Source organism: Ceratotherium simum, chromosome 17, assembly GCF_057802395.1.
Source record: "Ceratotherium simum simum isolate JZ-2026a chromosome 17, ASM5780239v1, whole genome shotgun sequence".
NCBI classification, from domain to species: domain Eukaryota; kingdom Metazoa; phylum Chordata; class Mammalia; order Perissodactyla; family Rhinocerotidae; genus Ceratotherium; species Ceratotherium simum.
The window spans coordinates 51,894,310-51,922,208 of NC_141916.1; the positions used below are offsets into that span (position 1 = coordinate 51,894,310).

The 27,899-nt window shown below is 36.1% G+C and overlaps 1 protein-coding gene across 1 annotated transcript in view; it reads left to right on the forward strand.

The window, feature by feature from the left end:
* LOC101406482 (pregnancy zone protein-like) overlaps window positions 1-21,530 on the forward strand; it is a 49,941-nt gene extending 28,411 nt beyond the window's left edge. Inside the window, exons 15-36 of the mRNA XM_014793845.2 lie at window positions 2,269-2,418; window positions 4,385-4,552; window positions 6,166-6,265; window positions 8,839-8,983; window positions 9,372-9,600; window positions 10,144-10,270; window positions 10,469-10,590; window positions 10,774-10,825; window positions 13,173-13,256; window positions 13,808-13,984; window positions 14,272-14,359; window positions 14,984-15,140; window positions 15,521-15,595; window positions 15,884-16,061; window positions 16,685-16,908; window positions 17,773-17,991; window positions 18,162-18,292; window positions 18,669-18,759; window positions 19,365-19,433; window positions 19,806-19,908; window positions 20,715-20,756; window positions 21,396-21,530. Of these exons, the coding sequence (XP_014649331.2) occupies window positions 2,269-2,418; window positions 4,385-4,552; window positions 6,166-6,265; window positions 8,839-8,983; window positions 9,372-9,600; window positions 10,144-10,270; window positions 10,469-10,590; window positions 10,774-10,825; window positions 13,173-13,256; window positions 13,808-13,984; window positions 14,272-14,359; window positions 14,984-15,140; window positions 15,521-15,595; window positions 15,884-16,061; window positions 16,685-16,908; window positions 17,773-17,991; window positions 18,162-18,292; window positions 18,669-18,759; window positions 19,365-19,433; window positions 19,806-19,908; window positions 20,715-20,756; window positions 21,396-21,418 (2,754 nt within the window). The 3' untranslated portion in view covers window positions 21,419-21,530. The remainder of the gene's footprint in view (window positions 1-2,268; window positions 2,419-4,384; window positions 4,553-6,165; window positions 6,266-8,838; window positions 8,984-9,371; window positions 9,601-10,143; window positions 10,271-10,468; window positions 10,591-10,773; window positions 10,826-13,172; window positions 13,257-13,807; window positions 13,985-14,271; window positions 14,360-14,983; window positions 15,141-15,520; window positions 15,596-15,883; window positions 16,062-16,684; window positions 16,909-17,772; window positions 17,992-18,161; window positions 18,293-18,668; window positions 18,760-19,364; window positions 19,434-19,805; window positions 19,909-20,714; window positions 20,757-21,395) is intronic.
* The last annotated feature ends 6,369 nt before the right edge of the window (window positions 21,531-27,899 follow it).

Below are 27,899 nucleotides of genomic sequence, written 5' to 3' on the forward strand. Positions count from 1 at the left end.
AAACACACAGCAGATTCTGATATAAATTTTCAACTCCATCTTACTAAAGAATGCTGTTAAACCTGGGCAGGTTTTCAAGAGGATAGTTTCTGTTCTGTTTGGATGTTCTGTGTGTTTCATATGAACCTAGAAGAGATTCCTGCTTTGAGTTTCAATGCCCTTATTGCTAAACAGGGGTAGTCAGTTGTTTGTTAAACTTTGGAATGGCCATGTTATGCTACAGCTTCCAGCACACTTTACTCATTCCAGCAGTGGTCTCTTTCTGGTGCAAAACATATGACAACTCTGGTGTAACACCATACAACTTCCACACAGAAGCAAAAGTCCATGGACGTTATATTCAATCACTTCATGTCAAATACCTTTTAAATTATCATTGATCAGAAGTGGAGAAATGCTATGAAAAACTAAGTAAAATATTGGACCAGCCCCTGTGGCCTAGTGGTTAAGTTCAGCACACTCTGTTTCGGCAGCCTGGGTTCAGTTCCCAGGTGTGGACCTACACTGCTCTGTTAGCAGCCGTGTTGTGCTGGTGGCCCACATACTAAAAAATAGAGGAAGACTGGCACAGATGTTAGCTCAGGGCAAATCTTCCTCAGCAAAAAGAAAAAAACCAAAGTAATATAAATGAAGATTTATGCAGTATTTAGAGGAAAGTTGACTATTTTTTATTTACCACAAAATCTTAGAAAAGAGAGCTATTAAAGTTAAAAATTAAAGATCCTAGAAGTTAGACATCCTGACAGGCTGATGCACAAACTATGTGAGGGAGGATCCCGGCCAGTTTGAGATGTGTGTTCCTTGAAACCAATATACTTTATTTTTTTCAATCTTAATTAGGGTAGAGAAAAACTGTTTTCTATTCAAACTACATGTACCTCTTTTTTACTTTACAAATAACGGATTTAGTATACACATTAAATACTATGTAACAATTTAAATTACGTGTCATTCTCAACTGGATGTAATTATTCATTAAGGATAACATTGATTAATATAGATAGGTACAAACTCTCAAAATATGCCTTAAAGTTCTTTTTTGGTTCTCATACCAGTAAAATACTTTACATTTTCTAACATATTCATTTCTTGGTTAACAGTATTTTCAGTTGATTATAATCCCAAATAACTCACTTGTTCATTTGACATGGACATTAACACACATATTTTAATGAAGTTAAATTTTCCAAAAATAAAAACAAACATGTTTAAAATAGAATTCTCCATAAGCAGTGTTTTCACAATATATTGAATTATAGAGGTGAATAATACAGCATCTTGAGGATAAATCAATGAATTATTTTTTAATATATATCTCATGATACATGAATCCAAACTGTCACATTAATTCAGTAGACCACATATCAGGATTATCATAGTAAATTCAGCAATCCAAGTCAAATATTATTTAACTAAATGCACTGACATTTTATTCCAATCCAAACCAGCTTTCAGTTCAAGAACCTAGAAAGTTACATGATGCTACTGCAGTAACTAAATTCTAAATTATTTTATTTTATATTTTAATACAAAATAAAACTCAGAATCTACTCAAAAAATGTTTACACAAACATAAGGAAACAATAGATTCACTTACCAATGAATTTCTACTGGTCAAAGCAGAATCAAATCTCTGAAAAAATTATGTGCAATTTTTCATTAGTTTGTAGTTCTTATTCTTTACTCACAGTTTTTAAAAATTTTATCAGCTCTTAGGATGCATATTACATGTTTAATTTTTTAAACGACCCAATAAATCCCTGATACTGATAAACAATACTACACTGTGTTAGAATCTGAGGTGACTAAGACTGCCAACTGGAGGAGACCAGTTGGCTGGTCTCAGAGGTGGAGTGTGATTTTTTTCACAGCACCATGCAAACTACATGCATTCATCACAAAAACACTGCACGGAGATAGGGCAGCTACAGCAAAGTATGTATCTCAGTTAGCATGTGTGTTCTCACATTCCCAGTCAGGATTCTAGTTTGTTGTGACCAAAACCAATTTATAGTTCAGTTATATAAGGTCTAGATATAGACCAGTTATATAAGGAGTGGGAAACCTGAATTAACTGGAACCACATTTCCAGTTTATTCCAGAGGTGGTTAACTGATAGTCTCTAGGCAGCTTCCCCTCTTAATCTCGCTGTAAAATGGATGAAGAGAAAGGAAGTGTTGAAAGGATCAGTCCTAGCCTGGGGTAGAAGAGAATTTTGAGATTGTAATAATTAGAATATTTGCTGCTATAATCATACCCTCTTTACAGGTAAATTTGAGCTTCTCCTCAGCCCAGGGCCTGCCAGCCTCAGACACCAACCTGAGGGTCACAGCCACTCCTCACTCCCTCTGTGCCCTCCGTGCAGTAGACCAGAGTGTTCTGCTAATGAAGCCTGAAGCCGAGCTCTCACCTCAATCAGTGAGTCCCATTTCTGTCTTGAATGAGAAAATGCACGCATGATAAGACCATTTTTAGAAGTTGGAAGTTATAACTGGAAAAGACAAGTTCCTTAGAGTGTGAGGCATAATGTTATAAGTTATATATGAGTTAGAATTCAACTGAGTTCCACAAAGACATTGCACAATGTGCTTTACATATATCATCTCATTTCATTCTGTGTTATAATATTTTCTCAGGAAGGGAGCAGTCTTGCTTACCACTATACTCCCTGTGCCTAGCACAGTACCTTACGTATAGAAGATGCTCAACACATTTTTACTGAATGCATAAATGAATAATAATTCTTTAAGGTGGTTATTATTACCTTAACTTTGTGAATGAAAAAAACATAGCTAAGATAGATTAAGCAACTATAGAAAGAGCATGCCAAAAATATATTTTAAAGGTGGAATTCCAACCAAATTTCATTTACTGCTACTTCTAACACACCACATTTCAAGGTAGTATGTGAAATGCCAGATTTTTAAGCTTTCCTTCAAATCCAAGCACTTACTCACTGGTCTTAAGTATGAACAAAAGCGAATTTCCATTCAAACTTGTCTTTTAAAGATGTCTCTTATAATGAATCACTTTCAAAAAGGCCCTATAGTTTATAGGCTTCACAGTCCGCTTACTTATTTAACAAGTATTCACTGCGTCTTGACTACAGGCTGGATAGTGCTCTGGGAATAGGAGTTCTAATGGTAAACAATCAGATGTAGTCTTTGACCATTTTAGACTTTAGTCTTGTGATGTATTAAAACGAACAAACAACAAAAACATATAAACATATAATAGTTCCAGATTTTGATAAGTATAATGAAAGGAAAAAGCAATTAGATACAGAAAAAAGAGTAGAACAATTTTTGCTATATGACTAGAGGTGTCTTCCTAGATTGTCGGATACTGGAGGGGCAGGGACAGGCATTACAAAGAATGAAAGCAGCATGTCTGAAGGTCTTGAGGTCAGAATAAGCCTGGAATGTTCTACAAAGGAAAAGGTACTGTCCTAATATGTGGTGGTGAGAGAAGAGCGTGGCAGAGGCTGTAGGTGGAATGCAAGGTAAGGAAGATCATGATGAGCTCTGCTAGCTTGGAGTGGAGTCTGGAGTGGACAGTAAACGCAACGGTAAATCACTGAGGCGTTTTAAGCAGGAGAGCGACAATATAGGTTCATCTATTAAGAAGATCTCGTTTGCTGCTGAGAGTAAGAGAGCAAGCATGAAAGAATGGAAACAATTAGGAGGTTATTGAGTCAGCCTAGAGAAGACATGACAGCAGCCAGATTAGGAAGTCTGCATGGACCAGTGTATGGTTAACGGACTGAACACTATATGACTGAGCAGATGGCCTTACACTATGCTCTGAGCAAAAACTGAACTGGAATTGATTTATTTCTAGGTTGCCCCTGCATCTAGTTTTTTCTCAAGCTAAACTTGGTCCTAACATAGTAGACTGAACAAAAAACAAAAACAAAAAACAAAACTTGGTAATAACTTAATCATATAAAATGGGAAAAGGAAATGAATCGAGTATTTACAGAGGTTATTTCTGGGCGACGGGATTATGAGTGGCTCTTATTCTCTCATTACGCTTCTCTGTACTGTCCACATTTTCTGCTTCCTTTTAAAAGTAGGCATTTGGATGGGGAGATGGGAGACTTGGGTTTTATTCTTACTCAACCTAAGTAAGAATAATGGGCTGTGAGACTTTGATCAATTAATTTGATTTCTCTATATATTAATTTCTTTTGTACAACAAGAGGATTAGGATCCATAAACTTTAATATCTCTGCATGATTATCTGTGTTGCTTTTTATAATGTTGGCATGGAGTGTTAAATGAACACCATGACTTTTTAAATCTCAGATTGAACATTATTACACTTAAAATAAAATTTAAAAAAAACAAACAAGAGTTTTCCCTTTGTTCTCTCAATTTTGCAGGTCTATAATTTGCTCCCAGGAAAGAGTCTCCTTAGCATTAGATATAGTGGTCCCATGAATGAAGATGGTGAAAAATGCATCCATGCAGAAGACATAACTCACAACGGAATCATTTACACACCAAAGAGGATCCTGGATGATGATGATGATGCTTACAGCATCTTTGAGGTAATTCTTCTTCCTAAAAACACAAACAAAATTGACTTCTAAGTCTTTGTTAAAGTGGACAACAAATGAACTTCTAAGCTCTAGAATCTGATTTTGCTCCACCCCCCAAAACAAAGCTATGACTAATAGAAAAATATTGAAACTTAGAAGCACAGAACTTTGTATACATACAAAGTTCAATCATGAATTTCTCTGGTACCTTAAACAACAAGTGATGTACGTTTAGGGCCCACAACCTTAACCAAGTTGATCCCAAAGCTATTTACCACTGTCATATTCCCCTGTAATATGTGAGAAAAACAAAACATTTTCCATGGTGCCTCTGACACCCTTGGAAAGGTGAGTACCTAATGGCAGCCATTACATCAGTCATTTGTACAATAAATGCGTGGTGAATGAGTAAATGACTGAATACACAAAGTACAATACTTCAGTCATCACCTTTAGTGCAGTGAAATTTGAGGGAAACTGAAAGCAGCCTTACAAAACTTGGGATAGAAATGTCAGCACGCTTAGGTATGCTGGATAAAATGAGTATCTTTAGGATTAACTATAACCAGGCAGAGTTATGGAAGGGGAGTTTATCCAGGTTGTGAGATTAAATCTTGTCTCTACCAGAAAGGACTAAAAACTCTCATCATACCTTGAGGAAAACATATGTCATTCTTCTGATAGAGGTCTACAGCTTAGCTGAGAGCAATTTAAATCTCCCCCTTCTGGAGCCTCCAGATTCATAAATCAGTTGGTGGCGGAGGGATAGAAAGAAGACTCTTTAGGTTTATTGGTTAAATGTTTAATCTTTAAACATTTATTTCTGGCTTCTTTCTCCCTATTCTATATCACTACCACCACTGACAGCCATGCCTCCGAGTCCCACAGTGTCCCATGTACTCTGAGATAGGACAGCTTCAAGTAGTGTTTAACTGTGACTAATGTTGAAGAGAGAGGAAGTGGGGAACAGGTGGGCTCTAAGCAGCAGGCTACTGTGGGCATCTGGTGTTTTGGATGCAGAGATTCAAACTAGTTAAAAGAAACTGATAAAGAAAAGAGGAAAGGATAAATCACAAAAGGGATGAGTTGAACATAGATATTCATGGAAAGGCATATTTTCCAACAAAACAGAAGCAAAGCAAAATTTCCTAAGACTATGAAGAAAAATCTCCAACATGCAACCCTACAATTTCAAATGAAAATAAATAAAATAATTACTCTCTGCAATAAAGACGTAAGGTGTATATGTATATATTTACATATATAGAATAAATATATATATATATATTTGTCTTTTGGGGGGGAAGGGAAGGAAGGGAAAACATCCAAGGCTAAAATACTCAGTTTCCTGGATGCAAAAGATAATTAAAGAGGCATCAGCATACAGCAGACAAAATTCAGAAATAGGACTCAGAAGAAGTAGGTTCTAATCCTCACTCCCATTCACTAACTGGGTGAACTGGGCTTTTACAAAATAGCTCTCTTGTCTATAGTGTGGAATTTTCATGATGATCCTATGAGCTATGTGTATAATGCCAGCAAAAGTATAAGACAAATGTAAGAAAATATTCCAGTCTCAAGATTGGATTGACAATATGCTTTAATAATTAATTTTCTTCCAGTCTATAGGATTAAATATTTTTACCAACTCAAAGATCCACAGGCCACATTTTTGTCAGCTGCCTCAGGCGTACCCAGGAGTGCCTATGGCCTATGTGGGAGGTAAGGGTGAGATTTATTTGTTTGCTAGAATAATAAAAGAAAAGCGATGCTTTGCTAGATTTGGTTGGGATAAAAAGCTATTTTTCTAAGTATTGACTGTTGTGCCTCTGCAGCAACTTTTTGATAAATTTTCTTCAAATAACATTTTTTCCCCTAAAAAATAGGATTTTTTAAGCAATTGTTATTTTTTTCTCTCTCTCTCTGAAATCAAAATCAACTACTTTTTGTCGTAGCCTTCACTACTCTTACTACTCAAATCCTCCCTAGCCACTATGGATTCGGTACCTAAATTAGTCACAGTAAGATAGATTATACTGCAGTAACAAACAAGCCCCCACATCTCAGTAGCTAAGCGGGTAACAGTGCATTTTTTTCTCACACAAATCTGCCTGTGAGTCCAGTAGCTGTCCAGAATAGCTCCCTACCAATCAGCGAGGCAGGGATATCCATTCTGCTTTCATTTTGTGACTCCATCATCTCCAATGTGCCTTTCGAGGGGAAAAAAGTGTAGGTCTGCACATGGGTTTAATGGCCAGCAGTGGAAGTGGCACATCTCACATCTGCCCTAACTGCAAGGGAGGCTGAGAAATGTGAAGGATCATATGAATATTGTCTCTGTCATATTCTGTCTTGGAAATCAAAGTGATTTTGATATACTGAACAAAAGAAGATAATTCAACTTTTGGCAGATATACTATTAGTCTCTTTGTGTGTTTCAAGCATACTTGGAAGTGATGAAAAGATTCTGAGTCTTCTTTTCTACTGCTATCAGGCCTAGAGAAATTTCTCTCTGCATGCTCAGATGTCTACTAATCCTCCTTTTCAAAAAGAAATGTGGTGGTGTAAAGTGTTCTTTAAAAATAAAATAAACACGTATTTTTAATACAGTAGAAATTATAAGACAAAGAATAAAGTTCTAGTCGAAAACAGAGGAATGAATAAGAATATTCTCTCAACAGAAAGAAAATTCTGTATAGTGAAAAAAGAACACTATGCTAAGAGAAAACAGACATGGTCTTATCCTACCCTTACCTGGTACGACATATGTGACTTTGAAAATTTGCAGACTCATTTAACCTTTTGGAGGCTCAATTTCTTCATATCTAAAGTTGGAATGACAACATTAAGGTCACTGAGGTGTTGTGAGCATAAAATGAAAAAAATATAATTGTGAAAATACATCATGCCATGGAATAGCATGTTTTTTGTTTAAAAAAACCTGAAAAATATTTACTGTATTTTCATATCCCTCCTAATACCAAGTGTATATTTTTTTTCCAACCCTAAGAGAAAATATGGTGATGGAATGAGCAAGAAAACCCGAAAACAGAGTACCATCATTACATTCTTCTCCAAACATTCTGTAAAACTCTATACAAATTTTGCATTCGGTATTTGTCACCTTTCCATTCTTTCTTTCTCATTTTCAGTTACACCTTAGTCCCGTTCCTCATTGTTTCATAACCAAATTACTTAAAAACCATGCTAATTTACCTTCCTTCCCTCCAGTTTTCTCCACTTTCATCTATTTCTTGTATTATGAGAGGCATATCACCCTTCAATATTGCTTTTACCATGTTACTTATTTCTCATACATAGTTACTACTTCCAGAATTCACAGAACTGTTGTACTTAATGTTTTAAAAGAGCATGTCCAATTCTATTATTTTACATATATACTGTATATATGCATACATATATCATATATATATTTATGTATTTATTCATATTATCTTTATCTATCTTCTGATCTCTGGAGTATCACTTTTTTTTAATCAAGCTAACTCCTGCCTTAACAGATCTAATTTATTTTTCCTAGTCTTCATGATGTTTTCTTATATAATGACACTTACTATTTACTCACCTATGTTAAACACACTCCTAAAATAGACATTCCACTCCGGAGGGCTAAGTTTTTCATCATCCCTTTGGAGCATCCCTTCTGACCTCTGTGTGCCTTCCTGTGTAGCCACGTCCTTGGAATGCCTTTCTCATTCTCTGTTTCTCATCCTTCAATGATCACCTGAAGTTCTACTTTGGTAAAATCCTTTCTGGCCAATCTAAAGTTTATTTTCTGTCTTTTATTGAGTCTGCTGTCTATAACACATACTTTACTATATCCTATTATGTCTCCATATCTCATTCACTGTTAAATAAAAAATCATTCCTGAAATCCTCTTGCTGTGGCTACCATCCATTCCTCTTGTTTGATTCTCACTGCAAATGGAGAACATATGGTCATTATATCAGTGTAAAAGCAATATTTGGTGTATTAAATTACTCTTTATTCTTCTCTTCACCAGTTGAATAATCAGCTTAGGGGGAGCTACATTTGTTTTCATTTCTAGAGAAGAATACATTTACCTCCAGACTATTTGAAGAAGCAATAGGATTAGCCTTCCTACAGGACAAATAGATAAGTGAGCAAAATAGCAAACTGGCAGGTTAAATTGTTCCAATAATAAACATTCCCTGAGCAAATGACCTTATTCTACCTGAGAAATTAGGCAACTATAAGAAATTCATGATAAAAATGAGGTTCACATCGGGCCCTGTGTGTTGTCTGTCCATAGCAGTTCCACAAGGCTTAGCTCTAGCACATGGTGCTAGAGCAGGTTATCCAATGACAAGGAGAGAAGAGTTTCCGGCCACGGAAGTGAAAGAGACCATCCGGAAGTATTTCCCTGAGACTTGGATCTGGGACTTAGTGCCACTTGAGTAAGTTGTGTGTTGCCTGGAATTTAGTTTTGGAGATTTGCATCCTCCTCTATGATTTTGGTGTTAATCTTGGCTCCTGGTCCTTTCAGTTCTGCTCCACTCCTTTTTAGTAAATATCTGGGTTCATAGTTCATTTATCTCATAGCTAAACAATGCAGATTTTTTTCTAATTTGGTCCTGAGATACCTAAAATAATAGAAAGCAGAAAACTACCCTCTCTCCTAAAAAGAAAAGAAAAACTTTCAGAGACCTCACTAGGAATGCCAAACCGTATATTAAGATTAGCATTAACACACTAGGTTACTAAGTTATCATGCTCTAGGGTCAGCTGTGGTCCAGGCTAAGAAAAGGGATACATTCACTCTCCTGCTCTCTTTCCCTTTACTAGTTCATCAGGTGGAAGTGAGTTGGCAAAGCAGGTCCCTGACACCATCACGGAGTGGAAGGCCAGCGTACTCTGCTTGTCCGAAGCTACAGGGCTTGGCCTCTCACCCATCATCTCTTTTCAAGCCTTCCAGCCCTTCTTCCTGGAACTCACTCTCCCCTACTCTGTGGTGCGAGGAGAGGCCTTTACACTCAAAGCCACTGTCTTCAACTATTTATTCCACTGCATTCGGGTAAGGGCACTTCTCTGGAAGTGAGTGAAAACAGAAGGAAGGAACACAATCACCATTCATTACCCAGGTTTCCTAGGTAATTTTCTGGTAAATCATAACTGAATATGATGTAGCCTAATTTTGGAATGGAATAGGTACTAAGAGCAAAGCTACCTGACAAGTCAAGGTGGTAAGGTTATATTCATTTGAGACTCTATATTACCTGTGTATTCCTAAAGTCAGACATTATTTCCACCTGCTTACTTAATTTTTTTACTCTGACTAAAGAAAACATCTCTTCCTTGTGTTGGCACAAGCTTAAATCCTAGGAATTTATCCTAATTCTTTTTCCTAATTCCCTGATTAAAAACATCTAAACTACAAATTTTTCAATTCCCTCATTGCAAACTTCTAAACTACAAAATATTTGACAGGGTCTATCTTGTGTGAATAATTTCTCAGAGCCTCTCAATTAGTATGCACTGGCCTTTCATGCTTCTTTCCCTTATTACTGACCCTCCACGTATGTCCTTTCTCAAACTTGTGGGTGGGTATGGGGGACAGGTCACCGTGCAGCTGGAGGTCTCTCCTGCCTTCTCGGCCATCCCAGTAGAGAAGAATGAAGACTCTCACTGTGTCTGTGGAAATGGGCGGAAAACTGTGTCCTGGGCTGTGACCCCAAAGTCACTGGGTGAGTGGTAAAGTTGTTGACAAATCCTATTTCTGATCTTGTAATGATTTGCTTTCCACTCTGACCCAGATACATGTTTTTTTCTCCTCTTTAACAATGATCCATTGAAAAAAACCCATTATACAGATTAGGGAAACTTAAAAAGAAACGATTCAATGTAGAATCACTGTTTAACTCCTTGAGCGTCTTATCCCTCAGGAAAGGTGAATTTCACAGCTACTGCGGAAGCCCTGCAGTCTCTGGAATTGTGTGGCAGTGAGGTGCCTGAGGTCCCAGCACTTGGACAGAAGGACACTGTAGTCAAGCCCTTGCTAGTTGAGGTGTGCAAGTATACCTTCTCTGAGTCTCAGAGGCCTTATCATATAACATAATTTCATTCCCATGAATGTGGGTGAATCCACAACTCAATTTTTCACTATTTCCTCCTCTATTTTAAATTGATTGATTTTTCTCCTGTACATTCAGTATTACTTTACTTTTTGATTTTTTCTTTCAATACAAAGCCTGAAGGAATAGAAAAGGAGGAAACTTTCAACACACTCCTCTGTGCGTCAGGTAAGTGTCAAAAATAGACAAAATTCTCATGTTAAGCCACTTCCAAAGTGTATAGCTGTAGAATGCCCTTTGGGGCATGTTTTCCTCTGGGAAAAAAAAAACTAGTATACTCTCCCATGTGCAAAATCTAAGGACATTTGATGAAGAACAATCTTTTCCTGATGAAGAACAATCTTTTCCTGACGAAAAAGGCATAGAGAAGTTAAAAGACTCACTTAAAAGCTTGAGGGAGGAGGGTGAAAGGGATAATTCGGTACATGTGTGTGGTGATGGGTTGTAATTAGTATTTTGGTGGTGAACATGATGTAGTCCATGCAGAAATAGAAGTACAATGATGTACACCTGAAATTTTTACAATGTTATAAACCAATGTTACTGCAATAAACAAAAAATTAAAAAAAAAAAAAAGCTCTTGGCTAATAATGAGGACTAAAGCTGTGACCATAGGACAGGATTCTTTCCAATACACCTGTGTTTTACAAACTTCTTCCCAAACAATTATCAAAATATTGAAATATCTTTGTGGCACTAGTACTAGTTGTGATTCAATTAATAATTTAAATGTACTCATTTTTATTTAAACAAGTTATTTTAAAAAGAACTTCAGGTCGCTTACATATTTACTAATACCATTAGTACAATTATATAAAAATTATCATTAAAATATTCAACTCTGCAGCATCTGGAATCATGTTGAGGCCAATGCTCAGTATGCAGATCTTTTCTCTTCTCTATACAGTCATGAGCTGCGTAATGACATTTCGGTCAATGATGGACCGCATATACAACGTGGCCCCATAAGATTAGTACCGTATAGTCCAGCTGTGAAGTAGGCTATACCATCCAGATTTGTATAAGTACATTCTATGATGATCGCACAATGACAAAACACCACGTTTCTCAGTACATATCTCACTTACTAAACGACGCATGACTGTATAAGCATCCCTTGATGATCTCATCTAGTCACAGAACTTTAATAACAACTTTGTATTGGAGACCATAAAATTTACATCTTTGATCCACGCTTCTTTCCTGAACTCATAGTCATGTATTCAACTGCCCACTTATCATCTCCACTTATAGGCCTGTAGGTCCAATAGGCATCCCAAAACTAGCATGTTCAAAACTGAACCTCTGCTGGTCCTACAAACCTGCTCCTCCTACAATTTTCTCCATCTCAGATAATGGAAATTCTATTCTTCTTGCTGGACAAAAAATCTTTAGAGTCATTCTTTATTATGTTCTTTCTCTTACACTCCACAGCCAATCCATTCTCAAATCTAGTTGGCTTCGCCTTCAAATTATATGCAGAATTTTCCTACTTCTCACCATGTCTACTCCTACTCTAGTCCTTTCTCTCCTGAACTACCTCAATAACCTCCTAACTGGTCTCCTGATCATCTCCTCTTGTTCCCCTACAGCAAGGGGGATCATTTAAAGCATATTTCAGATCATGACCTTCCTCTGATCAAATCTTCCAAGTGTTTCCCATATTCATCAAAGTTAAAGCCTACATTTCCAATGTCATCTACACACCCTCACAACCCCATGACTTCATATCCTATTACTCTCTCCTTCACTCACCCTGCTCTGGCCACACTGGCATCTTAATCTGCTCTTGGAACATACCCAGCATGCTCTAATCTCTGGAGTCTTTTCATTTTTTGTTCCTTTTCCCTGGAAGTCTCTTTCCCTAGATATCTATAAATCTTACTCCCTAACTTAAAGTCTCTAGTCACCTATGAATTTTTATCAATGAGCTTTTTTGCAGGGAGCCCCCTCCCCGTGCCCTGCACTTCCTAATTTGCCTTGTCTTACTACCTCACCCATATAAACACTTTCTCTGCTTTAATTTTCTCTATAGAACTTATAAACATCTATCATACTAAATATTTATTTGTTATCCCATTACTCCCATTAAAATGAAAACCCCAGGAAGTCAGAAAATTTCTTTCGAAAATTGCTATACCATTGTACTTAAAACAGAACCTGGTACATAGCATACACATAATACGTACTTATTAAATGAATGTGATTTTTAAAAAACACTATCAATAGTAAAAATTAAATAAACAATGAAGAGAAGGAAATAAATATACCATAAGGTATATGCTTATAGGGAAATCTATAGAAATTTAGCACAAATATATATGATTAATATGAACTTCACTGTGAGATGAGTCCTGGCTTTAGGAGAAACTCGGATTGCACCAAAGAAATTATATAATGACCAAGAGAAATGAGAGGTTGGACCTTGATCATATAGAGGAAAAAATTACAAACAAAAATAGAACATACCTCTCATTTTTTCCCTCCCTTATATGTACTTGTTTTCTTTCATTAGAAACTGGAGTACCTGAAAAGTTGTCACTAAATGTTCCTTCAAATGTGGTTGAAGGATCTGCCAGGGCGACATATTCAGTTTTGGGTGAGTCTCCCAGCCCAAGGGAAGTAGCTGTCCATCTCCATAATTCTAGTGTGTGGGGCCTCACCATCCACAGTTAGTGAAGTCACTGACTCTAGGCGCTGGATTGTGACAAAGAGCACTGAGCTAAGGATTGCATTGTGTATTAGTCAGAAAGGGGGTTGAATAGATGTCGTGCTACATATTATACCTTGATATACTGCAAAAAGTAAGAAGGGTCACCTCTCTGTGCCCTCAGCTTCAAGATATTGACAAGGTGCTGATGTTTCCTAGTAGATTTGAAAATATTTGGTTTTTACCAGACATGTGCTCATCAGAAAAGATGTATCCTGCCATTCAGTTTTTTCCCTGTTTTTTCCACACTTGAAGCATCTACTTTACTTTTCCCACTTTTCTCCTTCCTTCCTATTTCTTGTTTTTCTTCACCTCTTATGCTTTCTCATTCTCCTCTCCAAAAATGATTTGAACTCTCACTTAGCTAGTAATCTATCTTCTTATCCCAACATAAATCAGCTCTGAAGTCCTCTGATGTTTTTGTATCTTTCATTCCCCAGGTGATATATTAGGCTCTGCAATGCAAAATCTTCAGAATCTTCTCAAGATGCCCTATGGTTGTGGAGAGCAGAATATGGTCCTTTTTGTCCCTAACATCTATGTTCTGAACTATCTGAATGAGACACAACAGCTTACAGAGAAGATCAAGTCCAAAGCCATCAGCCACCTCATCAGCGGTAAGAGATTACCCCAAAAGGAGAAACCTTAACTGATTCCCTAAATATCTCCTTCCGTGAACGCAAATCAGCATCCCTTTGGTTAAGACTTAATAATCATTGTTGCTGTGATATCCAATAAAATGTCCCACAATACAACCAGAAAATTCAATAGCATCATCAAGTCTTGGAGACATTTTAATAAAATAGTAGTTTCCTTATGATTCCTCAATAAATTTTAAGGAAAAGATTGATTAATTCTCCAATGTCTCTGCTATTTCATAAATCTATGAAAACTTCCTCTTCAGGATACCAAAGACAGTTGAATTATAAGCACAGTGATGGTTCATACAGCACCTTTGGGGATCGTGATGGTAGAAGTCAGGCAAATACTTGGTAAGATAATTATTTCCATATGCTCTCTGTAGATGCATGATATTTCAGAATTCTGAATATAGCTATTCTCTGATACCTGAAGTTCTTTCATGGAAATTTATTATCCTTTAAAAACCCATTAGTGTGTCATCACTACTGGATGATCTCACCATTTCATCTATGAAAGCTCACCTGCTCTGATAGCACAGTAGAGAGCAGTAAAATAAGGATCCCCCAAAATGAAACCATTGGACAGAAAGTGTCATAATGTGAAATGATAGGAGAAGAAGCTTCTACACTGTGCGTTAAGGGAGGAGAGGAGGGGGAGGACAAAAAGAGACTATGATGTAGTGAAATCATTCAGAAAATGGCAGCTTTGGTGGTGGGAAGACTTGGAGGCTCCAATAAACATTTCATGAGGAAAAAATGTGAAAAGCATCAATTCTAGAGAAACCAATAAAGTTGAGAGATTAAAAAAAAAGAGATTCAGGTGTTTGCTGGACAAACAAGAGAATATTCAGTGTTCAGGTATCATCTCCCCAACAATTTCCTCCACTGAACTGTGAGGATCAATGAGGCAATTCCACAAAGTGAGCTTTAAAAATGAGATAGTCCTCATGTCTCAGTCTCTTCTTTGCTGGACAGGCTCACTGCATTTGTGCTCAAGTCCTTTGCGCAAGCCCGGTCATACATCTTTGTGGAGGACTCACACATTTTGAATGCTCTTACCTGGCTCTCACGGAAGCAAAAGGAAAATGGTTGTTTCCAACGCTCTGGATCCCTGCTAAACAATGCTATTAAGGTGATGCCTTTAATTTTGTTCTGGTCCCAAAAGACAGCGATATGTAGAAGCAGTGATGCTCCTATTGATTTCTCAAGTCCTGGCGACATAGCTTTGAGGAAGGGCGGTAGACTCTAAAGCTTCTAAAATCTAGCAATGAATTAGTAGGTTTTTGTTGAATGAAAATAGTGTGCAAAAAACCCCAATATATTAATAAAAGTGAGGGAAGGTGATTTGGGGAAGATTCAGGAATTTTAGAGTAGAGGCGGAAGAGGGAAATCAACAATATTGCACAAGAAAAGATGCTTTCTAGTGAAGACGCCAAGGGGAAAAGTAGAGATACCTGACCCTGGCTAATGACTATTGGAGGGTTTGAGTATCTCTGCTTTTGGTCCTTACAGGGTGGGGTGGATGATGAGGTGACGCTCTCTGCCTACATCACCATTGCTCTGCTGGAGATGCCACTGCCTGTCACTGTATGTACTGCACATTCCCTGTACCTCCCTCACAAATGTAAGGAATAAAAATGATAGAACTATGAATCTCTGAGGAAAATGAGTTTTGGTTTTCACATTATTTAATTTTAGTAAATTTCACTGGAACATAAAGGACTATATCCTTTTGGAAGCAGCAGAGGAAATTATTCTCTGGTCAGAACGGTAATGCTGCACAGGCACATCGGGGCTTTTAATTTGGTATTAGCCTGGGGACAGTTCACTAACCTGGTTCTGCTATCTTAAGATCTCCTTTCACCTTCTTTATAGCACCCAGTTGTCCGCAATGCTCTATTCTGCCTGGAAAATGCCTGGAGAGCCACATCAGAGGCCCAAGGAAGTCTTGTCTATACCAAGGCATTGTTAGCCTATGCCTTCGCCCTAGCAGGATACCAGGCCAAGCGAAGTGAGCTGCTTGAATCACTAGACAAAGACGCTGTAAAAGAAGGTATGAGCTGCTACTGCAAAATTTACTTCCAAAAATCACCAGTGATCAAAAGAAGAGAGAGGACTTATTGAACTCACACCTGTCATGCTTATATTATATTATATTACTATATTATATTATTATAATATAATATAATACTATATTATAATATATATACTATATATTATATACAATACAATATATAAAATATATAATAGATACTATATATAATATATACTATATTATAATATAGTATATATTATATAATAAATAGTATATATATTATACTATATTATATATATTACATTATATTATTCTAATGATGATAAGAATAATTATCATTGATCTAAAAGTTAAGTTCCCTGGGTAACATGGATCAGTTTATCAGTTCACACATGATAGACTCTAAACAGCCCAACTTCTAATATCAAACAAGTAGTATGTAGTAGACACAAAGACACAATGTGATTTACTAGAAGCTTAATTTACTTTCTTGGCAAAAATTTGCTTGACTGGTGATTACTTAATACTTTTACTTCATTTACATCAATTCACTAGCTGAGTTCCAATTATAAGGATCATTCATGAATTAGGTATTGAAACCATTATCTAAGCTTAAGATCATATCCTTTTCCATTTCAAAGAGGACTCAATCCACTGGCAACGTCCTGGGAAACTTCAAGAAGCTAAGGAACTCTATCATCAACCCAGGGCTCCTTCTGCTGAAGTGGAGATGACATCTTACTTGCTCCTTGCCTATCTTACTGCCCAGCCTGCCCCATCCTCAGAAGACCTGTCTGTGGCTTCACGTATTGTGAAATGGATCACCAAGCAACAAAACCCCAATGGGGGCTTCTCCTCCACTCAGGTCTGTGGAGAGACTCTAGGAAGAAAAATTAATATATTAATACATATGTAGACATAACCATATTCTAGGAGTTGAATAATTGAATAGTATTTCTAATTCATACTTTCTGCATTCCTCTATCACCAGAAAGGTCCAGCCTCATTATTTTATATATGAATTATTGCTCTGTCCTCTGTACAGTCTCTAATATTTTCTCTCCTTAGTGGACCCTCGACTATAAAGTGGATTAATCTTTTGAAACCAATGTTTTCATAAGATTATTTCTCTGATAAAGTAAATCTTTTTTCATTCAAAGACTAACATTACTATTATTTTACCCAAAATATTTTCTTTCCAGTAAACATGAATACTCCTATCTAATTAGGCTGATCCCTTCACTTTTTCTGGAATTGACTCACTCTCTTTTCTATGTCTTCATTTATAACATTTCCCACCCAGTACTCCTTGACACTTCTCTTCCAGCTATATAAACCTTTTGATTATTCAGAGATAATATTATTTCTGACCTTCTTCACAGTCTTCTCTTACTATTCTAGCTCAATTTCTTCTCCCTTCTCTGAATTTTTACAACAAATACGGTTATATAAATTTATAAATCATTGAAATAGCCTCTACTTTGTGTCAAATATTTGAGTCTCATTTCAATATGTATATTGTAAACTGCTTGAATTAGGAAACTTCATTTCCCCCTAAAGTACCTAGAACAGTTTATGATTAATAACCAGGTCTGAACTGAACTAAAACTCAGTTAATGAACTACATTTATGACTAAATAACTCTGAAAGAGAGTAGTGTTGATATGGTTTACATCCAGTATGACTTTGTTACCTTCCTCTCCTGTGTTTCTGCACCCATATTTTTCAGGACACAGTGGTAGCTCTCCAAGCCCTCTCCAAATACGGAGCAGCAACTTTCACTAAAAAGGAGAAAGCAGCTACCGTCACTGTCAAGTCTTCAGAGACTTTCTCTGAAGAATTCCAAGTAGACGATGCCAATCGCCTATTGCTGCAGGAGGTCTGGTTGCCAGACATTCCGGGGGAGTACAACACAACAGTGTCAGGGTCGGGATGTGTGTACCTCCAGGTGAGACTGCCAGAGATTAGGGGATGCTGCAAATGGGAGAAAACGTCTCAAGAATTAGATTTGAATTTCAAAATAGAAAAAGAAATGTGTGCTCAGGGGAGATATGAATCCTCTAGAAGAGATAGACTATTTGAGTACAAAGATAAAGGATTTTTTTCAATTTGTTTTAGACATCCCTGAGATACAACATCATGCCCAAGAAAGAAGGAAAAGTTCCCTTCAGCCTGAAGGTTGATACTCTCCCCAAGAACTGTGGTGGAGTAGATGCTCACAGGAAATTCCAGATTCATATCAACATTAGGTAAATCCTAAATCACTACCAGACCTCTTGTAGAATTTGGCAAAACTGAATTTTTTTCTGTGGGGGGACTCCATTGTCCAAAGTAACACATAAAGATTATGGAGTTCTTGCAATATTCATTAACAAGAAATTTTTCTTCACTCTTACTAAAAAGCCTTAACACTGAGAATATGATGTTTCCACACCTGCAGAGTGTGAGTTCATAATGATAGGTATTCCAAACAACCATGGAAGAAGCAAATAGACTAGATGGAGAAGTTGAGTGGTAGTTAGGCATAGGGAACGTTAGAAATAAAAGAGTAGGGGAGATTTCTGTCTTGAATGAATTCCAAAGAATTTTGTGTGACTGCCTTGTCCCTATGCCTTGACTTTGTAGTTATACTGGGGAGCGACCCAGCTCCAATATGGTCATTGTTGACGTGAAGATGGTATCAGGCTTCATTCCTGTGAAAACATCAGTGAAAAAGGTAACCCTAAATCCTTACAGATGGCAAAGTCCTAATAAATGCTGAAATTTATGCTTGTCAATTTTATTTTATTGATTCAGTTTTCAAGGTTTTCTCCCTCAAACTTGCTTCTCTAGAGTCTGTTACCATCATTTTAATAATGGGTATCACAGTTATATGGTTTCAAGTATAAGACATAAGTCATAAACATGGTTAATAAGGTTCCAGCAGTCCCTGAGACATCTAGGTATATGGAGTGGCATTGAATTATCTTTCAACTATATATAAAAAGAAAAAGGGATAATATATCATATATATGTGTATATAAATACACATATATTGTGATATATGTGAGAGAGATATATATGATATATTCTCTTCTTTTTTATACATATAGAGTAGGAAGAAAATTCTGTAAACATATAGGGGGTGTTAATAAGTATTACTGTTATTATTGTTATCATTTATTACTATTATTGTTATCACTATTACTATCATTCTTGAAGAAATCAAAATTAGTAGTTTCAATGTTTCTGAGCAGCCACTTAGATCATAAATAGGTGAAAACTGCTCTCAGTCTGAAATTTCCTCATCCCATATCTCTGGCTTATCCTCTTGGTCAACAGCTCCAAGAAAGGCCTCAGATTCGAAGGACTGAAGTGAGCACCAACCATGTCCTGATTTACTTTGAAGAGGTAAGATTCTCTGTGACTCTGCTAGATCTGAGAGAACTACTAGAGGTTCTAACAATCCAATCCAGATTCCAAATAGTGTTTTTCACATCCACAGGTAAGGGGGGAGAAAATAGCTGCAGAGGGAAATGGAGTGTAGACTGGTCAGCAAGGCTCAGTTTACTATATTTGACTGTCCAGAAAATCATCTCTTTTGTCCTTCTTTTATCTGTCATTGAGTGTGTTATGCAAGTCTAAAAATGTCCCGTTCTTTCCACAGGTTTTGATACAGATGAATAGCATAACTACAGCATTTAATAATATCTTAAGAAGAGAGGATGGTAACTAATAACTAAGTTAATCTTTGATTCCAATTCAGTTTTCTTGTCTCTCCAGCTAACCAATCAAACCCTGAGTTTCTCCTTCTCAGTGGAACAAGATATCCAAGTAAAGAATTTAAAACCAGCCACTGTAAAAGCCTATGATTACTATGAGACAGGTGAGTGAAATTATGCTGAGCTTTGAAAGAACAAAAATGACTAACCTGGAAAGGGTCACCTTAACTAAAACAAAACTCCACAATCTTTCACTAGAAGAAAAAGTGAGTTTATGGACACCAGATGATCATGTTCTTGTATGTTAACCACGCATGTGCCCCCTAAACAAATCTCAGAGCCATTCGTATAAACTGATGATAAAGCAATAAGGGGATCAATTCTTTCTAAATTCTCATATAAAGTTGTTCTGGACTGAATTATTTCAGAAAGATAATAAGAGTAGGAATAACTAAAAACACACATCTCAGTACTGATGTGTGATATGAGACCTAAAATTTGATCTATTTTTGCCTTGTGCCTTGGATAGTCTCACAAAATTTGAGAAACGTTGTAATATATCAGGAAATTCTTCCATTTGCTTGTGACTGAACTAAAAACTTACCAGCATCATAGCATGCTGATAGTGTTAAAACTTGACTCCTTCCTAGGTTAAGGAAAGGTTCAGAGAGGAAGGTACAACGCCAACAAGAAAAACACAGCTGTGAAAAAGGGCTCTACAGTGTCCTATAGATAGACACAGTTTTTCATCTGTGAAACCTGCCCCTCAATTCTGTATCCAAGCCCAATTTTCTCTTACTCCCCTCCCACCAATCCAAATGACTTAGTACAGAAATAAGTCATTTTATTGGCTCCATAACTGTGCTTCATACTTTCTTTCTTAGCTTACACAGTTTATTTACAATTGACCACTCATGTGCTTCTTACTGAATGTCTTAACTCATTCTCTCTCACTACTTTTGCATTTCAGAGGAATTCACCATTGAAGAATACAGTGATCCCTGCAGTGTTGGTAAAGTACAAACAGTAAAATCTAATGTCCACGTAAAGAAAATAAATAAACATCTGTTGTCTGCATAAGGCTGCTGCTTGAGCACATCCTTAGTGTATTATAAAACTCCCTGGTGTATCAATTATGAATTAAACTATTTCAAATGTATTACAGAATTTCTCAGTAGAAAAAAATCCAAATAAAGTATAATTATTGGTGTCTGGGGTGACTTGTTTAAAGATGAATCCAGGAATTTGCCACATGTAAAAACTAAATCATGTAATAGTTAGTTTACATTCTATACCCAGAGGTGATAGATTTACCACTTATGACCTTTCTAATACGTTTATAAACTTATACTACTTAAAGTCAAGTCAGGAAACTTTTCACTATAATTATGCATATAGCACAGCATGAGAGATGTAATCTACAAGACCTTCCTTTAGGCTGGTTGACAGGGTTCATCTTTGACAATATAACACCTGCTGTGAGACCTTCAGTTTGCCACTTTAAATCGTGAAAAAAACTTCAAACAGCCCTATCATTAAAAATAATTAAAATTTATTAGGTTCAAATTTTTAAAATTGAAATTTAAAAAATTATTTCTTTAGTAGATCATGGAATTTCCCTAATATTTCCACCTTTTCTTCTGCTGTTTAGAATCTGAACATGTAAATGCTTGAAATTGCAAACCTATCGACCTCATCAGATGAACTTCTCTGGAAATGAAGAACAAAGACTTACCAGGAGAGAAGATAGTTGGAGAAAGAAGGGACAGGAATTGAAATACATACAATTTGCATGTTGAATAAATTTATAACATTTACAACTTTATCTTTTCTTTTGTTATCAGTGTTGCATTTTCCATCTGAAATATGTATCTATTCCCCATAGTATTTTTAAAAACACTAAAAAACTATACAGAGAGGTACACTCAAAAACACTATAAATAAATCAAAATGGAATTCCAAAAAATGGTCAAGTAACCCACAGGAAGGTAGGGAAATGAAAACAGTGTTTCCAAATATTGGAAACAACTGAAATGTCCATCAATAGGTGAATGGTTTAAAATGATTGTGGTATATCCATACCATGGAATACTACTCAGCAATAAAAAGGAACAAACTATTGATAAACACAACAACTTGGAGGGATCTCAAAAATGTTATGCTAAGTGAAAAGAAAGCCAATTTCAAAAGGTCATACTATATGATTCCTTTCATATAACATTCTTGAAATGACAAAATTATAGAAATGAAAAACAAATTAATAGTTTCCAAGGGTTATGAATGGTGAGGGGGGGTGCCCACTATAAAGGGATAGCACTAGAGAGATCTTTGTGGTGATGAAATCCTGCATGTATGGGAGTAAAAGTCCTGGTTCAAATTTTTACATTTAATTCCATCTCAAATTATTTTGTTGTCTATTGTGGTGAGTGAGTATCTAAATTGAATTTTTTTCTTATATAGCTTTCTAACAGTCCCATTATCATTTATCAGCCAATCCAATATTTTCCTGCTCAGAAAAAGTGCCTCCTTAACACACATTAAATTATCATACATTCTAAGGCTTGTTTCTGAGTGATTTATTCTATTCCATTGATTATCTAGTCTATTCTTTAACAAGTACTAAAATATTGGAATTACTGTGGCTTAATAAAATGTTTTAATAACCACTATGGCTGGTCCCTCCTCATAATAACTACTATGGATAGTCTCTCCTATTTTCTTTGCAATACTAAGCTCATTATTTATTACAGGTCAAACTGAAATCTTTTTTATCAAGTTAATTATCCCCATGGTCACGCTTGGTATTGTTTAGTATTGCATTGAATATGAATGAACGTACAATGATTATGAATGTCAACATTTTACAATATTTAGCCTTCTCTATTCAGACACATTTCATCTTCATTTATTCCATTCACATGAAGTGAATTCTAATTCTGACTTAATTTCTTAATTAGGACTGAACTACAAGTTAAAATTAAAGATTAACTTCATGGACATATATAGTAAGATAAATTGAAAGCATAAAACAATATATACATGGAAACAAAAGACATGAGCAAAAATAAAATTGCAAGCTAATGAAAGACAAGAGCAATATTTCTCATTTGTTGATAGAAACCACTGGAAGATTTTAAGCAAGAGAATATTTCAGATTTGCATTATGAGAGTTCATTTTCTGGTCGACGGCAGGAAAAAGAAGGCAAGTTTTTGCTGACCTCCAGGTACACAGCCCATTAGCACAGAGCTGGGCTCTCTTCCTCATGCTTCATCAAATGGTTTAGCACATATATCTCTCCTCCACACTTATACAATTCCACACTCTAAACAATTGTTTATTTTCCTCTCATCTATAGACTCAGACCTCTTTGAAAGCCAAATCTGTATCTTAGTCATGACTGCAGCCTGTTCACCCAACACAGTGCTGAGAATATTGTAGGCACTCAGTAAAACAAAGGAGTGATTGAATGGGTCAGTGTCTGTGTGAGCATAGTCCCACAGGTAGAGAGATAGAGGAGAAATGGAGTACACAAAGGTTTTAGCATACACCAGGAGGAAAAATGAGCTAGAAGGATCATTTTCACTCAAACCTGACTCAAATGTTTCACAAACAATTTATGGAAAAGATTTTCACGCTTTTCCAAAGTCAAATAAATGAGAAGAAAAATGAATTTAGGTTATTTACTAGGACTTTAAGCAAAACTTGTTTAAAACTACATTTTATAGGGGCTGGCCTGGTGGTGCAAGGGGTTAAGTGTGCGGGATCGGCTGCGGCAGCCCGGAGTTTGCCAGTTCGGATCCCGGGCGTGCACCGACGCACTGCTTGGCAAGCCATGCTGTGGCAGTGTCCCATATAAAGTGGAGAAAGATGGGCACGGATGTTAGGCCAGGGCCAGTCTTCCTTGGCAAAAAAAAAGAAGAGGATTGGCAGATGTTAGCACAGGGCTGATCTCCTCACAAAAAGAAAAAGTTACATTTTATACATTCATTATACATTCATACATTTTATACATTCATACATACACAGAGGGAAAGCATTGCCTCTACCTTGCAAAACTAGCTGTCAGCAACCATCAAAAGGGTAAATATAAATTATCTCTGTTGTGGGTTGAATAGCGTCCCCCAAAAAGATATGTTGAAATCCTAATTACTGGTACCTGTGAATGTGACCTTATTTAGAAATAGGATCTCTGCAAATGTAATTAAGATATAAGTTAAAATGAGGTCATACGGGAGTAGGATGGGCCCTTTTCCAATATTACTGTTGTCTTATAAGAAGAGGAGAAGATACATGGAGACAGGCACGCGTAGATGTAAGACAGTATCAGACACACAGGAAGAATGCCATGTGATGATGGAGGCAGAGACAGGAACACCAAGGATTGCTGGCAACAAAAGAAACTAAGAGAAAGGAACAGAACAGACTCCCTGTTAGGGCATTTGCAGGCAGCCTGGCCCCACGAATACCGCCATTTCTGACTTCTAGCTTCCAGAACTATTGGAGTAGAAATTTCCACTGTTTTAAGCCACCTAGTTTGTGGTACTTTGTTACAGCATAGGAAATTACTATAACATCTAATTAAAATAACATAATTTCATTCATCGGCCCAGTCTACTTAGTTCATTATTTGCCTTTTAAATCAGAACAAATAAATAAGCAAGTCCCAAATGATCAGGTGGAGGAAGGAAAAAGCAAGGAATTTTCTTTCTGTTTTATATATTTCCATGCAGTTTAATTTAACAATGAGAATGTCTTACTCTATAACTTAAAACAAATTAAAAAAAAAAATCTGAGATATGAGATCCAGTACCTTCTGGCCCTCTGCCATGCTTACAGCTTATCTCAAAAAAAGATGAATCTCTTCTTGTTGTTAAAGTTCTCTGGGAAGAATTTTCTTCTTTATTCCTCCTGTGGTCATGAGGAAGATAAAATGATTCATAATAAAAGTGAATAAATCCACACATCATTAATATTGCTGGACTTCAAGGCATGTTTGGGTGAAAAGGCTGACTTGTAGATTTTAACCTGTTCTGGTACACCCCTTCAAGGAATGTTTGATTAATTTTCAATACAAAATAGAAGTGTTATTGAAGGCCTTTCTTCTAGGTCAATTTAAAAATATAAAGGAGTCACTGTTATTTAAATAACAATAGTGTAAGAAATATCTTTATGCTTTTTACTTAATAATCTCAGGCATTTTTCTTATAAAATTTAGAATTAATCAGAATCAATTAATTAAATTAGAATTAATGATATAACATTAAAATAAAGAATATTCAAAGCACTAAAGGCAAAAGTTCTGCAAGGACTCAAGTTATTGTTGAACAGAGTTTTGCCTGAGAAAATCTGTGCCAAGATGTAATGTGTACTTAATCTGACAAAATAAAACTTGTCATGTTCAGTACATAATCTTTGATTACTTAAACTCTGTTAATATGTAAACTACACAAAAGACTTTCACCATTAGTACACTTGGATAACACTTGCCCCCAAAATTCTCTCTCCATAGGCACTGAGCAGCTGAATATAAAATTAAATTGCTTCTTGGTATCAGGCATAAAAAAAGAAAAGATTAAAAACAGAAAGGAAGGGCCAGCCCCGTGGCTTAGCGGTTAAGTGCACACACTCCGCTACTGGTGGCCCGGGTTTGGATCCCGGCGCGCACCGACACACCGCTTCTCCGGGCCATGCTGGGGCGGCGTCCCACATACAGCAACTAGAAGGATGTGCAACTATGACGTACAACTATCTACTGGGGCTTTGGGGAAAAAAAAAAAAAAGGAGGAGGATTGGCAATAGATGTTAGCTCAGAGCCAATCTTCCTCAGCAAAAAGAGGAGGATTAGCATGGATGTTAACTCAGGGTTGATCTTTCTCACAAAAAAAACAAAAACAAAAAGAAAGGAATGCCTTTGTCAAATTATGTAAAGTAAAAGAGCACTTTTTCTATAAAATACTGTATAATTCATACTGGGACTCAGAGATGGATAGTATTAACCATGGTAGCTTCTTATTTTGACAAAGTATTTGTCAAAGTATAATTTTCAAAAAAAACATATGTTCTTGTATATATATAAAGAAAATTTATATTCTCAGGCAAATATAAAATGAACATGTGTCAAAGATTTTATTTAACCTATTAATTAATGAGATGACCAGTAAGGTATTATAACCAGTTCAAAGAGCATCTAAAAAGCTTGGATATTTACAGACAATGTAGCAAAAAACTGTTAGGATAAGAATGATGTGTTAGGTATAAAACTGAATAATCACTAAAATATACCGCAAAACCTTTGGGGTTATCTGTTCCACTGGACAGAAATTATTTGCATGTGTGCCTGACAAAACTCAACAAGTAACTTCACTAAGACTGAAACCTTTTATTTGTAGTACCTAATGAGATCAACTAAGCATATTCCCCTAGATAATCCTAAGTGTCCCTTGCCCCCAAGTTGTATTGAAAGAACGTGCTACTCCTCATTTTTGTCTTATTTCTGAGTTTCTGGTAATTTTTCTGACAGTCTCCTCTCTTGATAGATTATTCTTGGTTTTAAAAAAGGAAGTGATATTCTCACTAGGCTTAGACTGACTGTTTCCACTGCTGCATAGGAGGGTTAATTAACCAGGTAGACCTCCTTGAGTTTGTCTGCAAATCTTGAACCTTCAGTATTAAGAAACCACTAAGGTCACATAATTAACTTCTGCCCAGAAGCTTTCTTAAGGAATCTTGGTTTAGACTTTTAAGAACCTCTACGACTTATTATTTCATCTGTAGTACCTGCAAAGTTGGGTGAATTTCTCTCATCTAGAAGTCCCCAAAATTCCCAAGACCCTTGGCCTGCCAGGAAACAATCTTCTTTATACTTGTGACACTGAGACCCTATAAGTGAGGTCCCAGGTCAGTTTTCATGAAAGACTTTGTAGGCATCAACTCCACCAATATTTCTCAACAGTGAGCTTATTATGTCTAATTAAATGAGAATTATTTTCAAATATTTCTGCTCTAGGTATGCCATGATTATAGAATCAACATGCCCAATTATATCCAGCCTAAAACAAACAAACAAAAGGACAGATTCTTATTAAACTAATGCAAATAACTATGATGCCACGAAAAGTCCAGAAATCGAGGAAAAGTATCTGTTTCTGAATTCAAAGAGAGTCAGTGGGAATCAGATATCGTTTTAACATGTTTTGTTTCCATCCACAGAAATAAAATCTACTACACTGAGGGTTAGATATAGTGTAAAAAGAAAGAAAAACGTTTCCCACATTTGTTAAAAATACGACATTTAAAATAATACCTACCATATTCCAAATAAATAACCACATTTTAATTTCCCTCCTCAGTTCATTCAATCCTAGTAATTCTTGTTCTACTTGATCTTAGGTCAAGCATTCTTCTTTCATGAAGTACATTTGCTTCTAAACTAAAAAGAGGCCTGGAAATCCTGTCTTGATCCACTAGTACAATTTGAAAGTTATCTAAGGAATAACAGCTCAGAAACCTGAACATAAGAGTCTGTTCTTTGAAGTATCAAAGTTCAGAATAGCTAGTAGAGTCCTTTCCAAAAGCCTTCAGCAAGCATCAAGAAGCAGACTCCTGCTAGATAGCAAAATTAGTTAATTTATTACAGTAACCAATAACATCATCATGAAGGAGGGAGAAACTCTCTATAGGCGTACTGCACATAGCTAATTCATAAGGATTGATCAATGTTTTCTTAAGACTAAGAATATAGTATGGACAGTGAAGATACTGACAAATCTCTATTGCCTTCACATAAAAGGTACAATTTCTGAAATATTTACATTAATAACATTTTACCTATACAAACTTAACCTAGAGAAGGCTGAGTATATCTTCCAGCTTGATCATTCTTCCCATGTAGCTCTTACAACACTGTTGAACTAATTAATAAATATAATGAAAAACATTTTGACTTAAACTTTTTTTTAAATTTACAATTCAATCTTGGAAAGGCAAAAGAAAGAGTTACCAAGTTGCAACTGATAACTAGATTAAACAAGAAAAACAATACTCTGTTACCTATTATTTAATCAAAGTGACAAAATACTTTAAAATTAACATACGAGAAAATAACATGATTGTAAAGTCAACACAAAGCAGAGAATAATATTCTGGTGCAACACT